The sequence below is a fragment of the Micropterus dolomieu genome, linkage group LG16 (assembly GCF_021292245.1).
Source record: "Micropterus dolomieu isolate WLL.071019.BEF.003 ecotype Adirondacks linkage group LG16, ASM2129224v1, whole genome shotgun sequence".
NCBI lineage: Eukaryota > Metazoa > Chordata > Actinopteri > Centrarchiformes > Centrarchidae > Micropterus > Micropterus dolomieu.
This window is the reverse complement of record NC_060165.1, coordinates 20,568,619-20,593,914: the sequence shown is the minus strand read 5'-3', so window position 1 is coordinate 20,593,914 and position 25,296 is coordinate 20,568,619. Positions and strand designations below refer to the sequence as shown.

The window sequence follows — 25,296 nt, the reverse complement described above, 5'->3', positions numbered from 1 at the left end:
GGTGCAACAGGCGCACGGAGATGGCGGATTGACCAATCACAGAGGAGCCTAAAGAATCTCGACCAATCCGCTTCCTTGTTTTAGGATGTTTTGTGCGGCTGTAACGTTGGCAGCATTTAACAGTATTTCATGTAGAAAACATCCCTAATTTAGGAAATAAGAACTAAAAAAACACACTGTAAAAATACTCTGTTAAAAGTCCTTTTCAAGAGTCTGACCTCTGATTGTGACTTTAGTAAAAGTATAATCTAATATATAAAAAGTACTCAATGAAGAAAATGGTCAATTAGATTATTATTACTAATGCATTAATGTAAAAGCAGGATTTTACTGTTGTAGTTGGTTGAGGTGGAGCTAAATTTGAATTGGTTTGTATCAGATTGCAGCTAATGATTATTTTTCATTATAGATTAATCTGCTGATTATCTTCTTCATTAATCGGTTTCTAAAAGAGTCTGAAAATAGTAAGAAATGCCATCACAGTTACCAAGAGCCCAAAGTGACACCTTCACAATGCTTTGTTTTGTTCAACCAAAAGTCCAAATCTCAACATTATTAACAATAATTTTAAATAATTAAATGCAAAAGCAGCATATCCTGACATTTGAGAAGCTTGAACCATGATTTTTTTTTTTTTTTTTTGACTAAAGAATGTTGCTCGAAATACTGAACTCAAAATAGTTGCCATTTAACTTTCTGTCACTTGACTAATTGATGACTAATCCTTTCAGGTGTAGCCTACTACTTGTCTATTGGGTGTTTTAATTTATATCAAAGCATCACATTTTATAAACTCTTTGTATGTTTTTAATGCAAAAAGCTTGATTTGTAAAGTGTCTAACTTAAGCTGTCAGATAAATGTAGTGGAATAAAAAGTACAATATTTCCCTTTGAATTGTTGTGGAGTAGAAGTAAAAAGTGGAATAAAAAGAAAAGACTTAAGTAATATACATGTACCTCAGATTTGTACTTAAGTAGGCGTATAGTACATTTACTTAGTTAGATTCCACCACTAGAAAACGACAGGATATAACATAAACATATCAATAAACTCAAACTGCAAGGCTCACAGCAGATTTTAGGTAATAAATCTCTATTTAAATGTGTATTTTAGTATTGGTGGTTTTTAAACACACATTTGTATGCTTGTTGGAAAGCAAGATGAGACAAAAACAAACTTAAAGGTAGAAAACTGCTCGTGTTTGAGTGTTTGAAGTCTACAATTAATGAAAAATAAAACAAAATGCAGTAGACTTTCAACGGACTTGTTCTTCATGATTATAATGAGCACAAAAAGACAAAATACATGTAGTTATTGTTTAAGCCAATACTTTATTTCCTACAATCCCAAGCTTGTGCACTGACCCAAATAAAGTACACTAATGTTTACAGTACAACACACATTTGGTTTCCCTTGTTGTTTTAAGCCTACACGCAGAATATGAGTTGATCAACTGATATGTAAGTATGGCTGACTTAGTTACAAGTAAAAGTCCTGTATTAAAAATGTTACTCACAGGTTACACGTACAGTATTAGCATCAAAACATAACTTAAAGTACAAAAAGTAAAAATACACATTATGCAGAATGGAAATATATACTTAATGATCAATTTAATGTTGCAGCTGGTAAAGGTGGGACTTTTAAATAACTTTATATGCTGCTAGGTAACTTGTGAGTTTATCAACAGCAATAAATAAAAGATAATAATAATGTGTCATAATTATATTTTGTGTTATCAATCTTAAACTGCCACATAACTAGTAACTAAAGCACTCAAATAAATTTAGTGGAGTAAAAAGTATAATATTTCCCTCTGAAATGTTATGTCGGCTATAGGCTAATATAAAGTGGCAGAAAATGGAAATAGGCCTACTCAAGTAAAGTACAAGTGCTTAAGTACGCCTCCAGTACTTAAGTAAATGTACTTACGTTATTATGTTGTTGTTACTTTATACCACTGAAAAGCCCAATTTGGATTTTGTTGGTGGGCCATCTACCTTGATTTTTATCAGACTGAGCCTTTTAGAGCAACACAATAAAAACTATTTTTATTTATTTAGTAAGAAACATAATAATAAAATACATAGATGCAGTAATAAATCAGAAAGCAAAAAAACAACAACATAGAATTATAGTTATTCATACTAATTAGTCACGGCGAGGGCGTCACATCTTTAAATCAGCTGATTCGGGCTTCCGTAGCCGAGCAGCACATGACCAGGAAAGAAGGAAGTGTTGTCTCAAACAGAAACAGGGCCGTTGTTTTTCTCTGCAGATGACTCACTGACAACATTTCACGCTGTTACAAGGCACAGACCTGAGGGGAGAGACGGACAGTCGCAGTAGTTTATGATTAAATCATGAAAATGGGCTCAAATCGTCCTCTTGCGTTATTGAATTACCTCCTAATCTGCGTCACTCTGTGGAGCCACCTGAACTGCGGGGTGTCTGCAAAGTCATACCGCAAACCAAACATTGTTTTGATCCTCACCGACGACTTGGACATCGCTCTAGGGGGTCTGGTGAGTGCATTTTAATGTTTTCCTGCTTTTGCTACATTTCGGAGCTCATCAGAAAGTTGTGACTTTGCATTTTCAGCTCTGTTGTTGTCACTTCATGGGAAAATCTGTGATTAATTGATGTAAACCTGACATTTAGCCTACTTAGTGCAGTCTGGTTAAGCTGACTGCTCACATTCCTCCTGGGTTGGACACATCATTTAGGCATCTCACATTGTCAGATAACCTTATCACTTCTGCTCCCATGGTTTTCAGCAAACACCCTCCCCCTCTTCCTAAAATCCTTTCAGTTTTAAACGTGTACCAACATTTAGGTGGAAACTTGAAGGTGTGAGCTATGTGATTTCATTGAATTGTGAGGAAAAAGTGAGACATTTTCTTTTGTACTGTACATATTATGATGATTTAAGAGAGTTGATGTTTCATGAAATTGCTCGACAAAAACCCTAAAATATAATAGTAAGAAGAACAAAATTTTGATGTGTTTGAGTTTGCCAACTTTGTCTCAAAAGCATGGGAAAGGATTATTTAATTAGTATTTATTAGATTTTGCCAGCACTAAATAGCTGCATTCCTCTATCTTCATAGAAAACAAGCTTCGCCATGAAGGCAGAAAAACAGAGATGCTGCTTTGTCTTGCACAATTTGAGCGTGTTTGAGTGCCAGAGGCCAGTAGATTACTCAGGTTTGTCTCATCACAGCAAATCTTTTCCTTCTAGAGTCCACTCAGCAAGACAAAAAAACTAATTGGTGATGCAGGGATATCATTCACAAACGCAGTAAGTATCATCAACATCATTACTGTCCCCTTCGCTCTCATATTCTGTCTCATCAGAGATAATTTAGCAGCTAAAAAAACAAGATAATAGTCTAGTTTAGATGTAGCCTGGTGACTTGTGGATCTCTTGCTTCACAAGTCTTTTTATATTTTGCTGCTGCTTTCCATCTCTCATCCTCTTCCTTCCATCTTCCCCCAGTTTGTTGCCAGCCCGCTGTGCTGCCCCAGTCGAGCCAGCATCCTGACGGGAAAATACCCGCACAACCACCACGTCATCAACAACACGTTAGAGGGAAACTGCAGCAGCAAAGCCTGGCAGAAGAGCGAGGAAGCTCAGACCTTCCCCGCCCTTCTTCAGAGGTACGGCGACTACCAGACCTTCTTCGCTGGGAAATATCTTAACCAGGTAAGAGACGATAGGACTCCAAGCTTACTTACATTTCTGGCCTTTTTAATGTTTTATACAGACAGCAACATGTTTTTCTGCTCGAAAGGTCCTTAAATCATCTGAATACTGTTTAACAAAATAAAGGGTACCCTTGGTAAAACTTGTATTTGAATTGGGGTGGAGGAAGGGTTTTCATTATGTTACTTTAAGTTTTTCAAGATGGGGGGGGGGGAACCCTGCATTTATCTGAAGAATGAAGGATGTGACAAATAATTTCCCCTGATGATTTAATTATGTTTACGTCTGCTAATTGCACATCTGAGGAGTTTGACTTCCTGTTGTTCATGAACCCGCCCTTCATCTTGTTAATCACTTTGTACGGAAGTATTAGTGTGTCGTCCAAGAATACGGGGAATTTTTACCAGTCACCAGGTCAAGTTGTCAACTGATCATCTTCAAACTAAATACGTGAATGCATGAAAAGAGAAGTTCTGTGTCGTGTCGAAGTTGCATCGACCCCTGTGATAAACAGATGGATAGATGGGGAACCAGGTCATTCACTTCACTGAAATGGCAAAAAAAAAATTACCCTTACCCCTGTTTTCCTACTTCCCACTTTCTCTTCTCCCTCCTTTTTGGCATTTCAATCAGCTGATCAGCCTTAGCTCAATGATTATTGTGTTGTTTTGTTTAAGTGTGACCTGCCGAGGGACGGAAGCTATAATCTGGCGCTGTGCATCAAATGAAAATGTTGATGTTTTACTGTACGCTGGCCCCTTTTTTAAATAAATCAAGAAATGAAAAATATCCATTACTTTTCCTCTAGCGACACCAGCATGTCTCAAATTTTTCACTTATAAAATATAAAATCTTTCCACGCCAACTGCCATTGTACAGCCATTCATGTTCCTCAGATGATGAACCCTCATGACTTTGATGATCCTTTGACTTTTCCTGTAGCGCCACCATCAGCCTCAGCTCTACTTTGTGTTTAGCATGTCAACACACTAAACTGGTAAAACATTATACACCGATCACCCATAACTTTATGACCACGGACAGAGGATGTGAACAATATGGGATATATTATGGGATATATTAGCCTGCAAGGGAACATTTTGTCCTCATAGTTGATGTTGGAAAAATGGACAAGCATAAGGATTTGAGCGACTACTAACTATTAAAAGTGGTCCAAGGAAGGAAAAGTTGTGAACCGGCGACAGACTCATTGATCGCGGGGAGTGAAGGCAGGTCCGTGTGAATCGAACCAACAGACGAGCTACTGTAGGTCAAACTGCTAAAAAAAAGTTGATGCTGCTTTTGACAGATGTCAGAACCCTCAGTGCATACACAGGGGAGTCCAGGCTTCGACGGGTCAGGGCTGTTCTGGCAGCAAAAGGGAGACCTTCATTATATAATGTTATGGCTGATTGTGTACTTGCTAAACATCAGCATGTTTGCATTGTCATTGTGAGCATGCTAGTGGATATTAGCATTGTCCCTGAGTACAGCTTATAGTCTTATAAAATACCTTTATAGTCTTCTAAAACCTCCTCTTAAGACTTTTAAGTCCATCTGTGGTTGACCTTTACACAGCCTTCTGTTAAGCACTTTTCCAATTTCTGTTTTAGTTTTAAAATCGCTGATCAGATATAGTTTTCTTACTTTAATATTTGTTTTCATTTTCTTGTCCTGCTGTAATGCCAATTTTCTTCATTGGGGTTCATAGAAGTCTTGGCTTATTATATTTTTTTTATGTGTATATGTCATCAAACATACTCCCTTATACTGCTTGTGTGTTTCAGTATGGGCACTCAGAGGCTGGAGGAGTGGAACATGTTCCTCCAGGCTGGAACTACTGGGTCGCACTGGTAAGACCGAAACCTTTATCCTTTCAGCCACAAATCTTCTGTGAGGCTCCTTCCTGAATCACTGAAAAAACAGAACCTCTTATTGATTTAAATGCAGCTTGTTTCAAGAAGTTGCCCCACAACTCCACAGTACCAGGAAGTTTGTGAAAATACTATATAAAATAGTCAGTTTTTATGTGGTTTACAGGGGGCTAAGACACACAGCTAATGCACAGAATACTTCCAGACATTTCTCATGTTTATGAGTTAGACGGCTAATTTGTGGGCTAATACTGGTCTTTTAATGTAAATGTACCCATACAACACTGGACATCTGTGGGAGACCATTAACCTTTCCTCTTCTAACCTTCACCCCGGGCTCCAGTGGACAGTTGTAGTATCCCATGATGGACTCAAATATGGGTTTTTTTGGCTTCCTTTACAAAATAAAATAAACATCTGTGAGGAAAATAACCCTTTTTGATATGAAAATGAAAACACACACACACACTGTTTCATTGAACATAAATGTTTATAGAGGAGGTTTAAGAACACTAACATCTCTGTGGGAAGTTTTTTTGCTAGTAACAGTGCGTCAGAGTGGCGATCTGAGTTCAGTCTACCTCATATGTCACGGTCATGTCACTAGAAACTCTCTGCAGAAGGAGCCAGACTAGTAAACTGGCTTGAATTAACTGTATGTATCTTACCGGTTTACAGAAGTCATTACAGAGAGGTCACGTCTGTAATACGACTGCAGTGCAGACTGGTTTATCTTCACTTTTACTGAATAAACAGAAATGTGATAACTGGTCTCGTGACCTGACAGCTTATCATAGCAAAGAGCGAAACTCGTGCAGTTTGTAGAGTTTCTGCAGAGTTTGCCTGTTGGGTGAGATTTTACTTCTTCAACCACATGTATCACATGCTCGTAAGGAAATATGTCCACCTTCTTACTGTCTTCCCCCGCTTCAGGTTTTTCTCAACAAACTTGGTTTCTGAGGAAGTGGACTCCATGTCAAACAGCTACCATTACGCTTAGAGATTGTGACCATGATGAATTTATGTGGTTTAATGGTTAATGGATGGTGGTTTGGTTTAATGGTTGCAAGCTGCTAACTTGTTTTGAGAAAATGTATGAATCAAAGAGCTCAAAATCTCTCATTAGCTTCAAATATGGATGTATTGCACAATTTCCTTTTCAGGATAACCAGGGCTATTTGAACAGTACATGGACTGTACCTGTATATAGCCTTTCTAGTCTTGTGACCACTCAAAGCCCCTTACGCTACAGCCACCCCAATTTGAAAATGAAGGAGCTGAGGAAATGATGAGAAGTTGTCATATATGAGAACTCATTACAGAACAGAAACACAACTAACCAATGACATCTGTGAGGGTTTTGGGGGAAACGGACAGTAACTATGAGCTTAAAACTGTTTCATAACTAATAAATACAACAGGTGCACATTGATAAAATACAAAGATTTACAAGATTAGAGTTTTACTCAAATCAAACCGTTCAGCTGAGACTGATGGGATTAAAGCATATTCTTCATCCTTTCCTGGACTGTTACAGTTTGTTAAAGTGGAACTACTGAATAATAAATAATCGGTAACCTGTGGCAGTTCATGATATAAACAAACATATTATAAACCCAACAATTGTGTGTCTATTATTTTAATTCAACAATATTATTTCATTGAAGTCGTTTGTGTTTTCCAGGAGAAAAACTCTAAATACTACAACTACACTCTGTCAGTGAATGGAAAGCCTCAGAAACATGGAGCCAACTACAGCAAAGACTACCTGACAGACGTCCTGGTGAGACAACTGAGAAATGTCACAATTAATTAAATCCAACAGCTTACGTTTTATATATTTGTCATATCAACCAATAACTTGATTGTTGTTCTGTTTTCAGTAGAAACCAAAGGCATCATATTACATATTTATTTAAATCTCTCAATCTCTCTGTGTTCTCTCTCTCTCTCAGGCCAACATGTCTCTGGACTTCCTCCAGTATAAATCCAACTACCTGCCGTTCTTCATGATGGTGTCCACGCCGGCCCCTCACTCCCCGTGGACAGCAGCTCCTCAGTACAAAGACAGCTTCAACAACACTAAGGCTCCCAGAGACCCCAACTTCAACGTCCACGGGAAGGTACTGCACAGCCTCTCTAATTTCACTGACCTTAAAATATCCGCTATGAAAACTGGACATCACTCCGGTCATGTCGAGATACAAAAAAAGTGATTAAATGCATCGTGCCTTGTGTTTTTAGTTGATTCGGTATTCGGCCTAAAGTTGTTTTCTTTCACTCTCTCTTCAGGACAAACACTGGTTGATCAGACAAGCTAAAACCCCCATGACCAACTCCTCTGTTCAGTTTCTGGACGATGCTTTCAGGAAACGGTGGGTCTTCGCTGCTTCTCGCCTTCCTCTTTCTCTCCTTGTGTTCCTCAGCTCCTCTGCTTTTTCTTTGCATTTGATTCATTCTCTTCTTTATTATCACCCCCTTTCCTGTCATCTTGCCTCTCCTTTCGCCCACTCTCCCTACTTCTTTTCCTTCTTACAGTCCTTTTGTCCATCCACACTCAAGAGTTTGACTTTTTTTCTTTGCTTTCAAGTATTATTTGTCTATCAGTAAACGTAACGTACATGTTCAGTTTGATTTTACTGCAGGCGTCTCGTTGTTCCTCCTGCCCTGCAGGTGGCGAACTTTGCTGTCCGTGGACGACCTGGTGGAGAAAATAGTGAAGAGGTTGGAGGTCAGAGGTGAACTGGACAATACATACATCTTCTTTACCTCTGACAACGGCTACCACATGGGTATGTAACGGCACGAGACGATGTTTGTACTCCGGTTTATCAAAGCTCTGTCAACAGATCCGGAGGAAAGTTCGAAAGGAAGGAAAGATCCAGACATTTTAAGAAGGATTTCCTAACATTGTGAGAGGGTGCTTTTGAACACTCCCAGTCCTCTAAATGTGTTACTGTAAGTGTTTATGGCTTCTTTATGTCTCCCTCTGTTTCAGGTCAGTTCTCTCTTCCTCTGGATAAGAGGCAGCTCTATGAGTTTGACATCAGAGTTCCTCTTATGGTCAGAGGACCAACGATCAAGCCCAACCAGACCAGCCAGGTACACACACGCACTGCGCACAGGATCTCCTTATTGTAACTACTGTAAAACCAAAATATCTTGCTTGCAGGATTTTAATTATGTTTTAAACATTTGGGGAAAAAAAAAAAATTGTAGTTGTCCAATATTTATTTGATGACTGCAGTAAATGTTAAACATGTATTTTTGATGTGCCCATGAAGCGGATATATCTTTTTAGTTATGAATCAAATTGATCAAAGTTATCAACATCATGAATCTCTTAGAGATCCAAGTTGACTCATATCGCAATTTTAAATACATGAATCCAATACAATTAAACTGAGAATAGCTGCACTTTAACCAGAAATCAGTCCAGAAATTTTAGTGGTCAATTAACAACAAACAATACAGATTATTAAATATGCTGACATTAAAATATGCTTATCAAGAAATTTAAAACTAACATGTTTTCTGTTTATTTATTTATTCTTTAATCACATCAAACCCTACAGCCACTCTAATTTGTCTGGTTCTCAGATGCTGGTGGCCAACGTCGACCTCGGTCCGACCATCCTGGACATCGCTGGCTACGACGTCAACAAGACGCAGATGGACGGCATGTCCTTCCTGCCCATTATGGTGAGATTAATCGGCTTAATGATTTATTTTTTTCTTTCTTTCTGTGTCTCAACACTACCCAAAATTGCGACATACATTTGTTTTGTTTTTATATCTTGTGTTTCAATGTTCTCATTATGAAGTGAAAACCAAATGACAGTTAACTCTAGGTTTTGGTATTGTTTAAATTTTATCGATTCTGTTTTCAACCCCTTCACCACAAATCTTGTCAAGGGGTAATGTTCAAGTTGATGTGGAGAAGTTTAGATAATGAATGAAAGGTTATGATGAATCCAGTATGTGTGTTGGTCACCAGGAGGGGAAGATGAACGGCAGCAGCTGGAGAACAGACATCCTGGTGGAGTATGAAGGAGAGGGAAGCAACGTGTCCGACCCCGCCTGCCCTCTGCTGGGACCAGGAGTGTCGGTATGAGATGAAACTAATATTATCTGTGAGGGGGGGAAAAAAAACAGACTCTGCAGTAGAAAAACTCATTCTTTCATCCGCCTGTCAACTTTCCCCAGGAGTGTTTCCCAGACTGTGTGTGTGAGGACTCGTACAACAACACCTATGCGTGTGTGCGCACAGTCGCCCCCGCTGCCAACCTGCAGTACTGCGAGTTTGACGATAATGAGGTACAGGGAAATGTTAATTTTATAGCATCTCATTATTTATTATGACCTAAAAAGATTAAGAATGATGGTACCTACCATGACAAAAAGGAAAATAAAGAATATAGAGTTAATTATGCTCCCATGAAACAGAAAGCTGTAAAAACATGAAGCTAGGGAGGGATATTGGATGTGGATATTGAGTGGCACCTAGTTAGCGGTTACTTTAGCAACAATTAAATAGGTCATAAGTCACTCTCCAAATTACCGTTAAGAATACCTACAAAAGTACTTTGTTGGAGCAGACAAACATTGATTTTGATTTCATGGGGACTTGTATGTAGGAAAATTCCAAACTTTAGCGCCATCTGGTGGTGAAATAAAGATTATCTAGACAGGAGTGCATCTGTGTTTTAGTTTCTCGAGGTGTACTGTTTGACAGTAGACTCCTCCCCAGCTAATTAACAATTATTGTGGTTGTGCACCCCCTGTAGGTGTTCGTAGAAGTCTACAACGTGACAGGAGACCCCTACCAGCTGACCAACATTGCAAAGACCATCGACCAGGAAGTCCTGGAGAAGATGAACCATCGGCTGATGATGCTGCAGTCCTGCTCCGGACAGTCGTGTCGGACACCCGGAGTGTACGATTCAAGGTCGGTTCAGCGCTGCCATTTTTTATTGTTTCACTGAAAACTACCCAGATTTTTTTATTTTTTTTTCTCAAAATAGTAGCAAGTCTGATATTCACCCACATTTTTATTTATATAACATCTAACTGTTTCCTGTTGAAGCAAAGATAAAGAAAGGGCTTACCACACACCAAAACTAAACTAACAAATACAAGTTTATTTTTGGAAGAAAACTGAATATTAATTTAAATTTCTTTATTCTTCCATTGGCTTCCAGTTTGGGCTGCTGTTTAGTGAGTTTGGGAAGCCAAATTAAACAGGATTGTTTTACACTTGCAAGCTATTAATTCAAATCCTGTTTTGCTTAAATAAATACCAATAACTTTTGAATGGGTTCAGAGCAAATTTCTTCTTCTCTAATTGTTGCAGCTGCATGATACTGCTGTATAGAGAATTTCACCACTGATTAACTGTAAATGTGAAGAACAGTTGAAATGAAAATTAACAAATGGAAAGAAAACACACAAAAACAAGATGCTAAATTATGCACCAGATTCCCCTTAAATAAACAAATCATTCAACTACAGTGCTTGTAAAGGCATTTTTAAATCTCCATTTACATCCACAGTTTTGTTTTATTCAATAATAATTACCTTTTATAATTTACAAAAAAAAAGACATAACTTATTATAGGGAAAATATAAATATTCTGTTTAAACTCTAGTAAATATTCAGGAGTGTTGAACTAGAAAATGTATTAATTATCCCTATAATTAGTATCAAATTATATCCTGTAGTTTTTTTTCCAGGAAACTTCTTGGAAATTAGTCATAAAATTACAAACTCATATAGTAACTGCAAATTTCCAATGTAATCTAGGGATTAATTCATGTGATATCCATGTTGGAAACAACAATTTGTTGGACTTCCACTTAAAAACAGCGTCTATCACACGAGCATTAACTCCTCTGTCTTGTGTTTTCTCAGGTATAAGTTTGACCCACGACAGATGTTTTCCAGCCACAGCTGGCGGCTCAGCAGACTCAGACAGAAGATGAAATAAGAAGAACAGATGAAGGACGATGGACGGAGGAAGAAGGGCTGTTTTGTATTTTGTATTCAGCCTTTCCTGCTGGTGTTGCCTTGTTTTCAGGCCTCCTGAGCCAGTCTCTTTGTAGATGGATGGAGAAGGCTTCAGATGTGGTCATATTTTAGGGCATAGGTGAGCCTTTGGGTGCAGGACCCACCTTTAAAGCTACCAGTTTGGGCTACTGTTTAGTGAGTGTGTCGGTAAGTGTGCAGGGAAGCCAAATTATTCAGGAGGGATTTACACTTGCAAGCCATTGATTCAAATCCTGTTTTTCTGTAAAGCATTACTGTGCACTAAATGTCTGCTCAGTCGTATCGATTTAAAATCCCGGAAACAATAGACAAACATTTGCCACTTCTTATAAATTCATGTCTGTTTTGTCTCGGCTGAGAAAATCTTCATATCTGTGATCCGAACAGAGGCCAGTTGTCTTGTCGAAATACACGGGGTTGCTTATTTGCTTGTTTCTTGGTGCTGGTCCGCAACAATTTGTGAGAAGGTGGAAATGTCGGTTCATCAACAAGACGTGGCACTAAAATAGTTAACAAATTGATCAATACAAACTTGATGATAGGCAAGTTCATAATTTTTAACATTTACTTCAGCCCCGTTTCCAACCAAATGTAGCGCAAATTCTAACCATATGTTCAGAAAATCAGCAGAAGAAAATGAGAATTTACGTGCATTTCCACCCACTACGGTTATGGGAACATTAGAACAGTTGGTGGCACTAATGCTCCAGTCAGGTGCCATTAAGCCATTGCAGAGGAAGAGGGTGAGATGATGTAAATTTAAAGAGTACCATTCAAATCTGATCAGCTCTTCAACGGACACGTGTTTCATGTAGTTTTCAGTTTCATTTTACCATTATCAATGCACCAACTTTTCCACCTCGGCCAAGCATTCAAACTGAGTTTGCGGTAGTTTGTCGAATTTTCTGCGTTTCCAATCAGGTTTTTTCCTTCGCAAATTGAAAACTCGCATAAAAACAGATGGATGGAAATGCACCTTGTGTCACATTATGGACAGCAGTAACTCTAGATTATATCCATTATTTAAACAAACTAATAATTATATCTTCAATGAATCAATTAGCCAAAAATAAGTATGTATAATAAGTTCCCAGTTTTTTTTTAACAGTCAAAATCTAAAATTGGTAAATTTACAAAAATGGAAGAAAAAACCAGCAATTACTAAATAAATCTAAAGCGATTAATTTTCCATTTATTAACTCTCAACTGAACTTGTTTGGCTCAATGGACAGCTGGCAAACAGTACCAGGATAATGGTAAATAAATACAGTATACACAACTTCCATTTGTCTCTGATAATGTATCTAACTGATTTCAACGGCCTACACGTACGGCCAGACAGTTGATAATTTGATGAGGAGCAATCGACTGCAGCAAAAAAATCCTGTCAGACAGTAAACGTACGGTCACATTAGCTTCTGTTCAAAATGGTTGATGGAGCAAATACTCTTAGGACCTAAGTGTCACATGATCGCACCTTAAATAAACAGAAAAATTATGTTTGTTTGGATGGGAGAATTTTTTTAAAGGCCAAATAGAAGATTCTACATTTTGATATACATTTGCTCCCTCAAACTTTAAAAAGGGATCTGGTTTGTTGTTGATGTTTATGCCATAAACCTTATTTATGAGAAAAAGTAATCTATTTCTTGAATGCTTTTGCGGCCCTGCCTTGAAATTTCTGTCACTGTTGAAACACAAATCTACATTGCATTTGAAATATTTTTAAAAAGTTGATATATTTTAGATTAAAGCTGCCTACAGCCAGTATTTTGTGGTGACACGTTCATTTTTAAATTAAGATCAAATCCATTGTGATTATTAATATCCAACCAAAGACCGGATTAGGAGGCTTTTGAGGGAAACGACATTTAGAAAGTCTCTGTAGACTGAATCTTTTTTGTGTGTTAATTTAGATTGTGAATTATTTTGTTACTGACAAGCACGCAGACAAACCGGTTGTTAATTGTGAACAATGATTTTCCATTAGTTCTGCTGCTAATGTGTTTGTGTTGCTCTTGGATAAACCGCTCTTACAGCTCTTTCTTCCTCTGTAGAGTTTCACATTACTCAACGTACACTGTGTGATTATTTTTCCTCCTGAAAGCGATCACTTTGTTAAAATTCACTGATGCACTTTCCAATCTGTGAGAATTGTTTTTTTGGAATGCTTAGTTTTATTTTTCAGTGTAGTTTTTGATGATGATGTATTTTCAGCTCACGGTTTTTGTCCAAATAAAGACATTCTCAAAATATCACAGGGTCCCGCTTAGTCAATTCACCGTCACATTCATCACACTCACACTAAATTTTATCTGATTTCACAATGGATTTAAGCCAACAAAACAATTTAGCTTGTTTATTTAATTAGTTTTTTAGAAATTGCCATATAAATAAAGGCTTTAATTTGTTTTCCTCACCTTTACATCTCATCTGCTACTGTTACCTGTTGGAGAAAAGGTCTGTTTGGGTTCAATATTAAGTAATTTGGTACTTACCTGTTGCCATACGTACTTTTGTTGTCTGCATTATGAATCAGCAAAGCATCTCCTCTTTAAACCTAGTTCAACGTTAAGTTAAGGTTTGACACAAAGTGTAAACCTAGAGCTGCAACAATCACTGTCTAGATCAGTGGTCCTCAAAATAGGTGGCGTAGATGCTGAGTGGACCTAAAGTTGCATGAATATGATTAATCAGGTGGGGACATGATGGACATACAATGTTTGGGAACCACTGGTCTAGATTAACTCAAGAAATAGTTTACTCTATTAAATGTCAATTTTCCAGGATGTCTTCAAAAAGCTTGTTCTGTCCGAACAAAAGTTTTTTACGTTAATTATATAAAAAGCTGAAAATTCTCAAAGTTAACAAGCTTGGACCAGATTTAGCATTTCAAAACAACTTATTTATTGTTTCAGCTCTATTTGAAACACATTGGTTATTTCAGAGTCTCACTGAATTGTAAAATTAATATAAAATATTTATTTAAAAATTTGACATTCCAGAATGAAATTAATATAGTATAGATTTTTAAGACAGTTTAACATTAAAATTTCCAACATTCATTTAAAATCCTCACAGAAAAAGTGTATTTAGGCAACCTAGGCCTGTAGGGAGGTTAAAAGTAGTCCAAACATTCAGAAATCACTACTCCAAATCAGTTTAAGCTCCCTGTAGCTAACAAAAAACCTGAACTATTAAGGATGTGTCTGTTAAAATCGAAGACGGCTGGGAAGAAAGTAGGTAAATACTGTAGCTAATGTCATTAAATCTCTTGGTTTAATTCCAGTTGGAGGGAAGGTTGATGGACTCTCGGTTTCTTCTGCTGCTCGTCGGCAGACATCCAGTCCAAACACAACATCTATTTATCACATCTGAAGTTTCTGTTTGATATCTGCTGCATGCTTGCTGCGACTTTGTTGATTGTGTCAGTTAAAAGGCCAAAATATCCGACCTCTCAGCGTCTCCTTCCAGCCAGGAGAGAAGAAGAAGAAGAGCTCACTACACCTCTGCTGCAGGGTTATGACCCGAGGCTACATTAGCCACTACTAACGTAACACACCTGAATTTCTGACCAAACTGTCGGTGGTTGGATTGTGGGTAATGTAAGAGCCAGGTTTTGAAAGCAGAAGAATGAGCTGCATGCTGCATCGGTTTTTATACTTTTACACCGTCTGTCGTGAGCATGATCATTTGAATGGAATGCAATAATAAAAAATGCTGGAGAACTTACCTATTTCTATAATTTAACGGCATTATATTATTAGCTCATGATTTTTGAGCTGAAAAGTATGTCAATTTTATGCCATCAAAAAGAATTTCATCACTTTTCTAATAACATCTTTAAGATGAGCTCAGTTCACCTCTCAGGTCATTAGTGGGTGACAGGGTCTGACCTAAAACCAGAATATCCAGGTTTGATCAATGCAGCATCCACATGTCGCTGTCAATTAAAAACCTTAAAAAACGTAGAATCCAAAAGCGCCACTAATGTCCCCGTAGCTGCTCGATCACGTACAGAATCTTTAAACTGTCAAAAAAATAACATTCAATTAGCCTACATTTAGTTTTTTGGGGTTCATCATGAGCTCTCCCATCCCTCCAGGACGGGCAGGAACGGCAGGTCGGTGCTGCCCAGGTAGGTCCTCCCGCGGTGCTGGAAGACGTCGCTGATGGCCCACGTCAGGCGGCCTTCAGGGTCGTGCAGTGATCCCACAATCTCGCCGTCCAACCCCAGCTCGAGGACCAGAGCGTAGTGCGGTAGCAGAAGGTTGTACCAGCTCAGAGGAATCACCTGGCAACACAAATGTATTAAGTTTAATAAAGTTACAGTTTGCTGGTATTCAGGTACATAAACACTGGTATGGTTCTTTATATTTTACACAGAGTAAGTCATTTAGGTGTAATTCACAAAACCACATTTTCACATCAACTGTGTTTTAAATTAAGTTTTTCTGTCAGTGTGACCTCATGTGACATTTCCCAAAGTTCACTGGGAGTTCATACCTGCTCCTTCCCAGTGTGTGTGTGACAGAGCAGAGTATTCAACTAAAAACCTGTGTGTTCTTGTCTAACTAATCTGTGTGTGTGTGTTGCTAAAGGCTCCTGCCCCATCAGATTTCACACTGTCTAGTCTCAGTGCAGCCTGGAACAAAGCCTGTTATTCTCTCCTGACTGACAGACAAAATAATTGTGAGTCACACAGCTCTCCTCTATGGGAGGAAACGCATCATGGGAAAGTAGATGTGGTTATATCTCCTGAAAAAACTGCTCCTCTAAACTGCGCAGCCGGAAAATGTTGTTGAGAATCAGGATCTGTGGGTTCGATCGGTCAGTGTTTTGAACCTGAAAACATTTTAGCCAACAGGATACATTATTTAGTGATATTCAATATATATTTTTTGTGCTTTAATGCTATATGCAGTGGCGGTTCTAGACCACCTTTATTGAGGGGGCCAAGCTGGGGCCAGTTGTTTTGTCAGAGGGGCACTTTCAATCTGAGACAAAGGCAATGTTCAAGCTTTCAAAATGTCTTGTTTAGTATATAATGTAATGTTTTACTATGTTTCAGTAACTTAGTTATTTGTTTTAGTAACTGGATTTTCAGTAACTAAGTTATAGTTTTATTAAATTACATTATACAAAAAAACATTCCTGTTAACTTTAGCTCAAGTTACAGTACATTCTTTGATGCAACACTTCTTTGTAAGGCTTAATGAACAGTATGAGCTCTAGTGTCCTACACATTCTCTGGATCCCAGTTTGTATTTTGTATCCCACTATAACTTTTGCTAGGAAAATAGAAACTTCTCCATATTCACTCCCGTTATTAGTCATGATGTGAAGTATACACAAAATTAAATACTTGATGGTAGGCCATCATCTGTGCATTATAGAGGGGGATACATATTTGAGCAGACTGCATGTCCAGCCTGGTAGCACCTGCTGTTATCGCTTTTTGTGTATGAACAGTGCTGTTTAAATGCAATGCATTATGAAATTGTTATGATAATAATTTACCCTTTAAGGAGGGTTTAATTTCCAACAATATCCAAAGGCTATCCATGCAATGGAAACTTGGATTACAAGGACAAAATATTGTCTACAATGCTGCATTCAGTTTAATGTACATTTCGAGTCAAGTAGATGTAACGTTGAGGCGAGCAATGTGTTAAACTGAATACAGTGATCTTGATTTTACAGTAGCTTATAGATGGCTTAGATATTTGTAGGAGCAGCTTACTTGAAAAAGGTGACAGTAACATGGATGACTAAGTGACTATAGCTAAATAAACGTTTGCTTTCCTAAAGGATCCGACTAGTTGAGACACATGTTCCGCCTTTCGCATCAAGAAGATTACTATGATTATTGTAGACTTTTCTTTCAGAGGGGGGCCATAGGCGGGGGTCCAAGGTCCGTGTTACAGGGGCACTGGCCCCTGTTGCCCCCCCCACCCACCCAAAACCGCCACAGGCTATACGATCAAAAAGATGAACACTTTCTGCTAAAACTGACTAAACTCATAAGAGTGGAACATATTTAGGCCAAAGGTGAAGAAATTATGAAAACCAGCACACATATGAAGGTGATCATCCCAAACATTTTGGTACATACTGTGATCCTGGTTATTAATATTGGGTACATTTTTTTATCACTTATTTGCTATAATCTAATATTCATTTAATACATTTTACTGCTCTTGTTGCAGTTAACAACCCGAACAGACAAGGATCAAATTCTGCACTTGACTGAACGAACGCAGTTTCAAAAAACAGTACCTGAGGATTCACTTTAAGCAGCTAATAACGTGATTTCAGAATGTGTGTGCCGCTCTTTTCTTCAACACTAATCCCTCCACTTCCCCAGAGACCATAACGATTATATCAGATGTGGAAGAAACTGACAAAAGAGTGTCCATATTTCTGTCTGAGATGTCAGTGCAACCCTGCCACTGGCTGTTAAACACACTGACCTTTGCCAGGAAGCGTTTGACAGCCGGGTACGGGGCGATCATGTCCAGGAAGGGAGGCGTGGCCTTCTTGAACCGTGGCGTAGTTATGCCAACCAGGAATGTTCCATGGTCACTAAGGCGGATGTTGTCCGGGTATCCGATCATGTTGTCCATGAGGATCTCCTTGGTACCAGCCTTCGGGCCCTTCAGCCAATATCTGAGAGTGGACAGAGAGTGAACATCTGTCCTCTGGGTAACTGATGTTTATCTTGTGTGTGTGTGTGTGTGTGTGTGTACCTCAGCAAGCGTCCGATGCTGGTCTCTGCGAGCAGCAGGAAGCGTTCGTCAGGCGACAGGACGATGCCGTTGGGCATGTAGAGGGAGTCCAGCAGGACCTTCACGCTGCCTGTATCAGGATCGTACGAGAGAAGACGGCCGAGGCTGTTCAGCTCGATCACCTGAAACATCAAACAGGTCAGGTTTAGGTTTTTTGTTAAATTTAGCTTATAGTTTAGTTTATATTTTGTATTTTGCTTCTCAGCTTTGTTTAGTTTATAAGTTTAGCTAAGCTCAGTTTGGTTTAGATTTTACTTTCATTTATCTTTTTAGCTTTCTTCAGCTTTTTTGAGTTTGAGCAACTTTGAGTGAATAATATTTAGCTTATTATAATTTTGTTTAGAGCACTTTTCCTAAGAAAAGTTTAATTACGTAAATTCAATTTACTGTCACATAAATTCAGCTTAGCTCTGAACACTTTAGATTGCTTAATTATAAATAATTTTAGTTAAGCTTAGTCCGGTTTATCTTATCTTTTATCTTATCAACAAGGCTAAACTTAGTTTAGCTTTAGCTTAGTCCGTGGGGACTTGGGTTGGGAGGGTTGCCAGTTTGAGTCCATCACAGACCAGTGCTCCCTCAGGTGCTGCACAATGGCTGCCTCATTTGGATAAGTTAAATACAGCATGTATTGTACTGTGTATTATTTGTATGTGGCCAATAAAGTTGATGATCGTTATCAAACTAAACTTTGTTGTTTTGAGTTTAGATCACTTTAATAATGCTATTAGTGTCTTAATCTTTAGTTTACATAAGTTCGCACAAAACAAAAATTGAAAAAATAAAAAATATTAAAATAAATCTAGCACTGAGGGAAAGACTTTTTGAATGAGAAATTTATATTTAGTTTATGTCCCATACATTTCCAACACTTTGGTCTACATCTTAAAAACAAAGTCAGATTTCCATTAATTTTGATTCATTGTGTGCTTTTTCACTTATACATAAGAATTTGAGACACGTTAATGTGCACGTGAATCCTCCAAATGGAATTACAATTTTCATTTTTCATGTAACCACTTCATGGTTATTCCTCTGGGGTTTAGGGTTTACGTGGGCAGCATGTTTCTCTTGAAAAACTGATTTCTCCTTTCTGCTAAAAACGTGGTGGGAATAATATGATTTTTTTAAATGCATGTAAACACGTCTCTCTTCGAGCCTCATCAACCGTTCAACAATTTGCTAAACAACCAGATTGACGAATAAAGTGTGACCTTGTGTGTTTTTTGGAGGGCTGCGGTTACCACGGAATAATGGGGGGGGGGGGACTTTATATCTTCTAGAGCAGCCACACACCTCTTTTTTATCTCTTTTAGATGCTTTTAAACTTCAAATCTAAAAGAGCCGATTGGAAGATTTCTTTAAAGCTCTGGGAACGAACAGATCCATCTTTTCCCCATCGTCTCACCTCCAGTCTAACATGTCTACGTCCCCAGCGACTGGAAGAGTCTGTGAAATAAATGATCCCAGTTTGGGAGGAAATCTCCAGGCCATTTAGGAAGGCAAAGGGAACGCCATCAGCACCTGAGGAACAAAGAAAAGACGGCTCACAGATAAGAAATGTCTCCGCAAATTATAATTAACTGGGCTTTATTCAGCATGCATGCCAACACAAAGACTATACCCTGTGAGTTTGCAAGGAGCAGAGTCTTTTCTCCAGTTGTGGGGTTGATGCTATACAGCCCAAAGTAAGAGTCAGCAACTATCAGCTGACCGTGACGATCCAGACGAACACCATGAGGACGGCCGCACACAGGCTCATAGTCTGTACTGCTGCCTGCACACACAACATGCATGTTTCTAATTTATTTGCTTATCTGATGCTGAGGCCTATCAGCTGTATTGACCTTAACAGAGAGAAAAACTGAGGAGAGAACGGAACACAAGTGTGTGATAATAAACAAAACAAGTGAATCTTTCATTTCAAACTAATGGCTCTTCAAGGTAAGTTATCAGTTATTTCTGTAATACTAATTTTCAAGCAAAAATACTTAGAGGAATATCTTTTTTCTGTTCAAAGTGATTTCCATATAAATCCCATATTAAATGTTCACAACAGAAAATGGAAAGAATATGGGGAGAAATGAAAGACACACGTTTCTGATCTATCCTTCAGGCCAGAGTCTCTAAATACAATATAAATAATTAAGAAAATAAATGGTAAGAGAAAAGAGTGATATTGTATTTTTAGAATAAAATTTTCACCATGATGTTTTCATTTGTGATTTTCTGCTGTTTAAATAATGAACCCTGTGTGTGAAGCAAGTCAGTATCTCAACCTGCCCAAAACACAACAGAATAAATTAAAGTATTATGTTTATTTTCAGGTTCATACTTGTATTTAGGGGTTGCTAAAGAACAGGTACAACCGCTTTTCACCCTGTGTTTTGCTCCGTTTAGCTAATGAGTGCTACAGCTTTCTCTTCCTCTACTTATTACCAAAACACTGCAAGAACTTTCAAGATTTTTTTAATAGGCCAGGCAAGTCCAAACAGCAAAAGAAAGACCTACTAGTGAGGTCAATATCTGGTGAAGTGTAACTGAGAGGGAAGGAAAGTGCTGGATGAAAAGAGGAAGGATACCTGAAAAAGCAAAAGAAGAGACAGACGTGTGAAAATAAAATACAAACCACATTCTGGTAAATTCTGTCCCATCTGTGTGACGAGGGTGAGGCTGTCATCAGGGCCGATCCTCCACAGCTTCCCGTCCACTGTCCCCGTGTACACATTACCTGAAACACACACGCACGCACTTCAAACACACGGTTTCCGCATATATGTTTTGAAACTGCTGAGTTGGGTGTTTTGTGGTGATTTTTTCTCTTGTCAGGCTGAAAAACCTCCAAAAAGAACCCATTCATTCCCGTATAAATTCATCTATCAAAAAATATAATAAGAAATAAAAATAAGAAAAAAACAAAATCTCAGAATAAATCAATCTAAAAAAAAATTTGCATAAAACCAGCTATCAGGCAGATCAACATGTCACATGTGACGTATTGTACAAGGGACAAAATACCTTGCATAAAACAGTCATCATAGGCAAAGTTCAAAGGTCAAAACCCTCAAGCCCTTAACGAGATAACCTCTGAGAATCATAAACTAGTTTGCCTACAAAGTTTAAATAACTTGTGTAAGTCTCACACACAAAATCCATCACGCTCACCCTCCTCATCAGCAGTGAAGGATTCTGGTCCGTGTAGTTTCCCAGTAAACAGCCTGTGGCCCTTCTGCAGACGGGTGTTGACAGCCAGCGGCCCCTCGAGGGCCGGAGGAGGCCCCTTCAGTCTGGAGAAACAAATTTGGATTTCATTAAAATAAACTATTGGATGGATAACCTGACCATTTAGCACGCACATTCATGCCCCACTCAGGAAGAACTGGTAGGCGCGTTTGACTTGCGGCGCTGCACTGACTTAACATGATGCATGCTGGTTAGAAATTGTGTCCAACTTTTGCCGGCGCTGCAAAATGTCACCATGTGACATTTGACTTTAAAACCTCACGGGAGCAAGGCGGCTGCAGGCGCCAAAGTCAGCCGCAGTCATCTCGAACGCACCTAATAACTTTGATCTGTTAACTTTTCATCTAGCGCCATCTTCAGGTCAGAATTTGTGACCAAAAACCTGCAACAATATTAACATTCAGCCTCAGCTGTCCTTTGTGTTTAGTGCTAATTAGCATAAGTTAGCATGGTAACACTAAACTAAATGGTTATGTTAGCATTGTCACTTTGAGCATGCTAGCATTTACCTCAACTCACCACTGTCCCCAATTACAGCCTCACAGAGCTGCTAGCATGGCTCTAGACTTTTGTTGCTTTTTAAAATGTTTTTAGAGTAGTTTCTGTGTATTGCTTAATGTCTCTAGAGCAGTTAAACACGTGTGCGTGTGTGTGTGTTTGTTTGTTTGTGTATGGTGTGTACTCACACATGTGGTTTGGGGTCTATGGGAGAAGGCAGCAGGTAAACTCCAACAGCCAGAGCGATCAAAGCCGCCAACAACGATCTGTTACCCAACCTGACAAGAGAGCAGAAATAACAGTAACATCAGACTGAAGTAATGTTGATTGTTTTTTGTAATTGTTTTGAGCTGAACACATATTTTTCTAAGGGCCAAACACCTGTAATATCAAATATTATTTAATGTAATGAAAATATACACAAAAAAGATTAAACAATACACATACGAGACTTAACATGAATTCAGTGTCCTTTAAATAGCTCAATTTAAAGCCTAAACTTTCACTTATTTTGCAAAACTGGACACTGAGAAGCGTCAGCAAAATATTGTTGTTGTTCTTTTTGGTCTGAGTCTTTAAGCCCTTAGAGGTACTTACATCATGCACATTTCACCTTAAATTTGATATAAACCTGTAGAGGTGTTATTTAAGTTCAAAATAATGTCGCTTTTATTCAGATTATTGACAGGACAAGTGTAGAATGACATTATGCTGCATCTGGCTCACAAAATGTAATTAACTATAATCAGTACATTGCACATATTGATTAAAATTGCACGTACTGAATTTAACTGCACAGCAGCAGTCACTAGACTGGTTTTGACTTTAAAGCTGCAAAATTAAAGTTTTTTTTGTTGTCTCATGTCTGTGGTTCACAATCTGCAGTTAATAAGTCAACAGTGTCGTGTCACACATGGTGAAGTTAATGTATAAGATGTTTCACAGCACTGTGTCACACAGGATCTATAATATGTAACACTGCACGTTGTCGGTTACATAAAGCTGATCCAGTAGGTCCAAGAGTGTTACACACAGTTGTGGAAATGTGTGACTGAATTAAAATACAGAACAAGGTGAGGACAAGCAGCTGGTGATTCAAACATTACATTTGCTGTCAGACTGTATGTCAGTGGAAAAAATGTGACATTGATCATGTTGTTCTGGCGCTGATTGAGGAACTTCTGCAATAACTTGCACATATTCTATGTCTGCTTAGTCAGAGAGTGATATGTTCATTGACTGAAACAGATGCAAATTGTACTGCCATGCATTGTTAAATCTTGATGTTGATTACATCTTTTATACACTCTCTCCATTGTTTTCCCATTTCCCCATGTGTTGTTTGCTGCAATGCACTTTGCAAAAGTAGGCACTACTATAGTCAACTTCAATAATCAATAATCAACAATCAACTGCTAGTTGTGTAATTCTGCATGACACATCTGATGTCTTTTGAAACATTGGTTTCCAAAGGTTTGGTGGTTCAGAAGGGTTGAAGAGGTCAATGTGCAGACTGCTGCTGGGGGGGGAGGGCGCATAAGAATGAATCCACAGATTGTCCCCCAGTGGCCCCAAACCAGCATATACTTTGTCAGCTGAACTAAAGGTGACCACTGTGTTGCCAAAAGCTGACAAAGCTTTGCAGTTAAAGAGTCCCATACAGAAGCATCATCAAAACACAGAGCATTTTAAAGATGCGACCTGGAACGTTGCAGAAAGCCAAACTCTACTCAAAAATGTGGAAGTTTTATTATTTTTTTAAACATATATATATATATAACAGATAATATGTTTTACAATCCATAGGTAGTTAAATCGGTGACCAGGAACCAGGTGTGAAATGTCTTACAATTACGACTACAGCTGCTGTTCTGGTGGATTAATTTAACGTTAACTATCTGCAGTAATTTAGGAACACATGAACCGGATGGTGACGTTTATTTTTGGTTTAAAAAAAAGAAAAGAAAGAAAAGAAGCCTGTCTGTTTTCTGGTAAATTCAACTTTTAACTGTTTTTTTTTTTTTTTTTAATCACGACGCCGCTGATTTTACAGCAAGAATTGACAGATTGCTGAATAAAGTTTGGCGACGCAGAAACAACCTTCAACTTCAGGCATTCGCAGAGATACAAAAGAAAAAAACACTAAAGGCAATCGGACTAGATTGAAAAGTCAAACTTACATTGTTGACTTGGAGTCCGCGTCTCTTCTACCTGCTGAATCAATGAGTGGGGGACAAGAGCGCAGAGCGTAAAACACACCTGGGGATACATCCGGCGAAGACCTTCAAAATAAAAGTGTTTCCGGACAATTTCTGCCTCTAGATTTTCAGACTTCTTTAAAGGCCACAGGTGAGAGATTTACAAAAAGAAATGCATTTACAAACTATTTTCAAAGGAGTGCAATCCTTTAGCAAGTAAGAAAACTACTTTACTCGAGCACTCCTATTTTAAGACACATATATTTTAAATATTTTAACTGGACTACATTATGACATAAATATACTGCACTTTTGATTTACAGTAAAGTAAGAAACTAAAATCCACATTATAAAGGGTACACAAACACTTTGTGTCAAAGATTTGCTTTTTTGGGCCCCTACTGACTTTCTGGCCCTTTATATCACTTAAAGTACAGTCCACACAGAAGGCATATATTCCAACTTTAATTAAATTAATGAGTTTATCAATTTAATTTACTTTATACTGCTGGGTAGCTAAATCTATAATAATATATAATGATTTATTAGTTGATATATATTTTGTATTAATAATCTCTGTAATATAAATACAGCTGTCAAATAAATGTAGTGGAGTAACAAGTAGAGTATTTGTCTCCAAAATGTAGTTGAGTAGTATAAAGTAGCGTAAAAATAGAAATACTCAAGTATAAGTTAATTAACAAACCGTACGTTACGGGGCCCCTGTGGGAGTTATGTTTTGTGACTTTCTTCCACAAACATTAAGATAACTTTAAGTGAGACGCTCTAAGCTTTTACTTTGAAGGCAGCGTTGACAGGCTCATTCGTGGAGCTTTACAGGTGGGACAGTTTAGTGTTGGTGTGTGAGACAGTGGGAGGGGGGTTTCCCCCTATTTTGAGATGGGGTCAAATAGAGGACAAGAGGAGGAGCTGCTCCAGACC

General features: G+C 38.2%; 2 protein-coding genes across 3 annotated transcripts; one reads left to right on the top strand and one right to left on the bottom strand.

Moving 5' to 3' along the window:
- Positions 1–2,232: 2,232 nt before the first annotated feature.
- gnsa (glucosamine (N-acetyl)-6-sulfatase a) lies at positions 2,233–13,882 on the top strand. Its single transcript, XM_046072059.1, has 14 exons — positions 2,233–2,526; positions 3,243–3,302; positions 3,501–3,707; positions 5,495–5,560; positions 7,266–7,364; positions 7,537–7,704; positions 7,874–7,956; positions 8,255–8,373; positions 8,580–8,683; positions 9,182–9,283; positions 9,579–9,689; positions 9,788–9,898; positions 10,369–10,529; positions 11,493–13,882. Exons 1-14 carry the CDS (start codon positions 2,365–2,367, stop codon positions 11,566–11,568), a joined length of 1,629 nt encoding a protein of 542 aa, XP_045928015.1. The 5' UTR covers positions 2,233–2,364; the 3' UTR covers positions 11,569–13,882.
- A 628-nt stretch (positions 13,883–14,510) lies between these two features.
- zgc:194209 (uncharacterized protein LOC570908 homolog) lies at positions 14,511–24,461 on the bottom strand. 2 transcript variants are annotated; one of them, XM_046072061.1, is made up of 10 exons: positions 24,337–24,461; positions 22,345–22,434; positions 21,581–21,702; positions 21,045–21,146; positions 20,040–20,192; positions 19,824–19,939; positions 18,377–18,537; positions 18,101–18,296; positions 15,689–15,921; positions 14,511–15,094 (listed from the first exon to the last, which is right to left on the bottom strand). In XM_046072061.1, coding segments are annotated over exons 1-9 (1,155 nt in total). In that variant the 5' UTR covers positions 24,339–24,461; the 3' UTR covers positions 14,511–15,094; positions 15,689–15,708. The 2 variants fall into 2 exon arrangements, with proteins under 2 accessions (XP_045928017.1, XP_045928016.1); XM_046072060.1 differs by having other exon boundaries at positions 14,511–15,921.
- Positions 24,462–25,296: the final 835 nt, after the last annotated feature.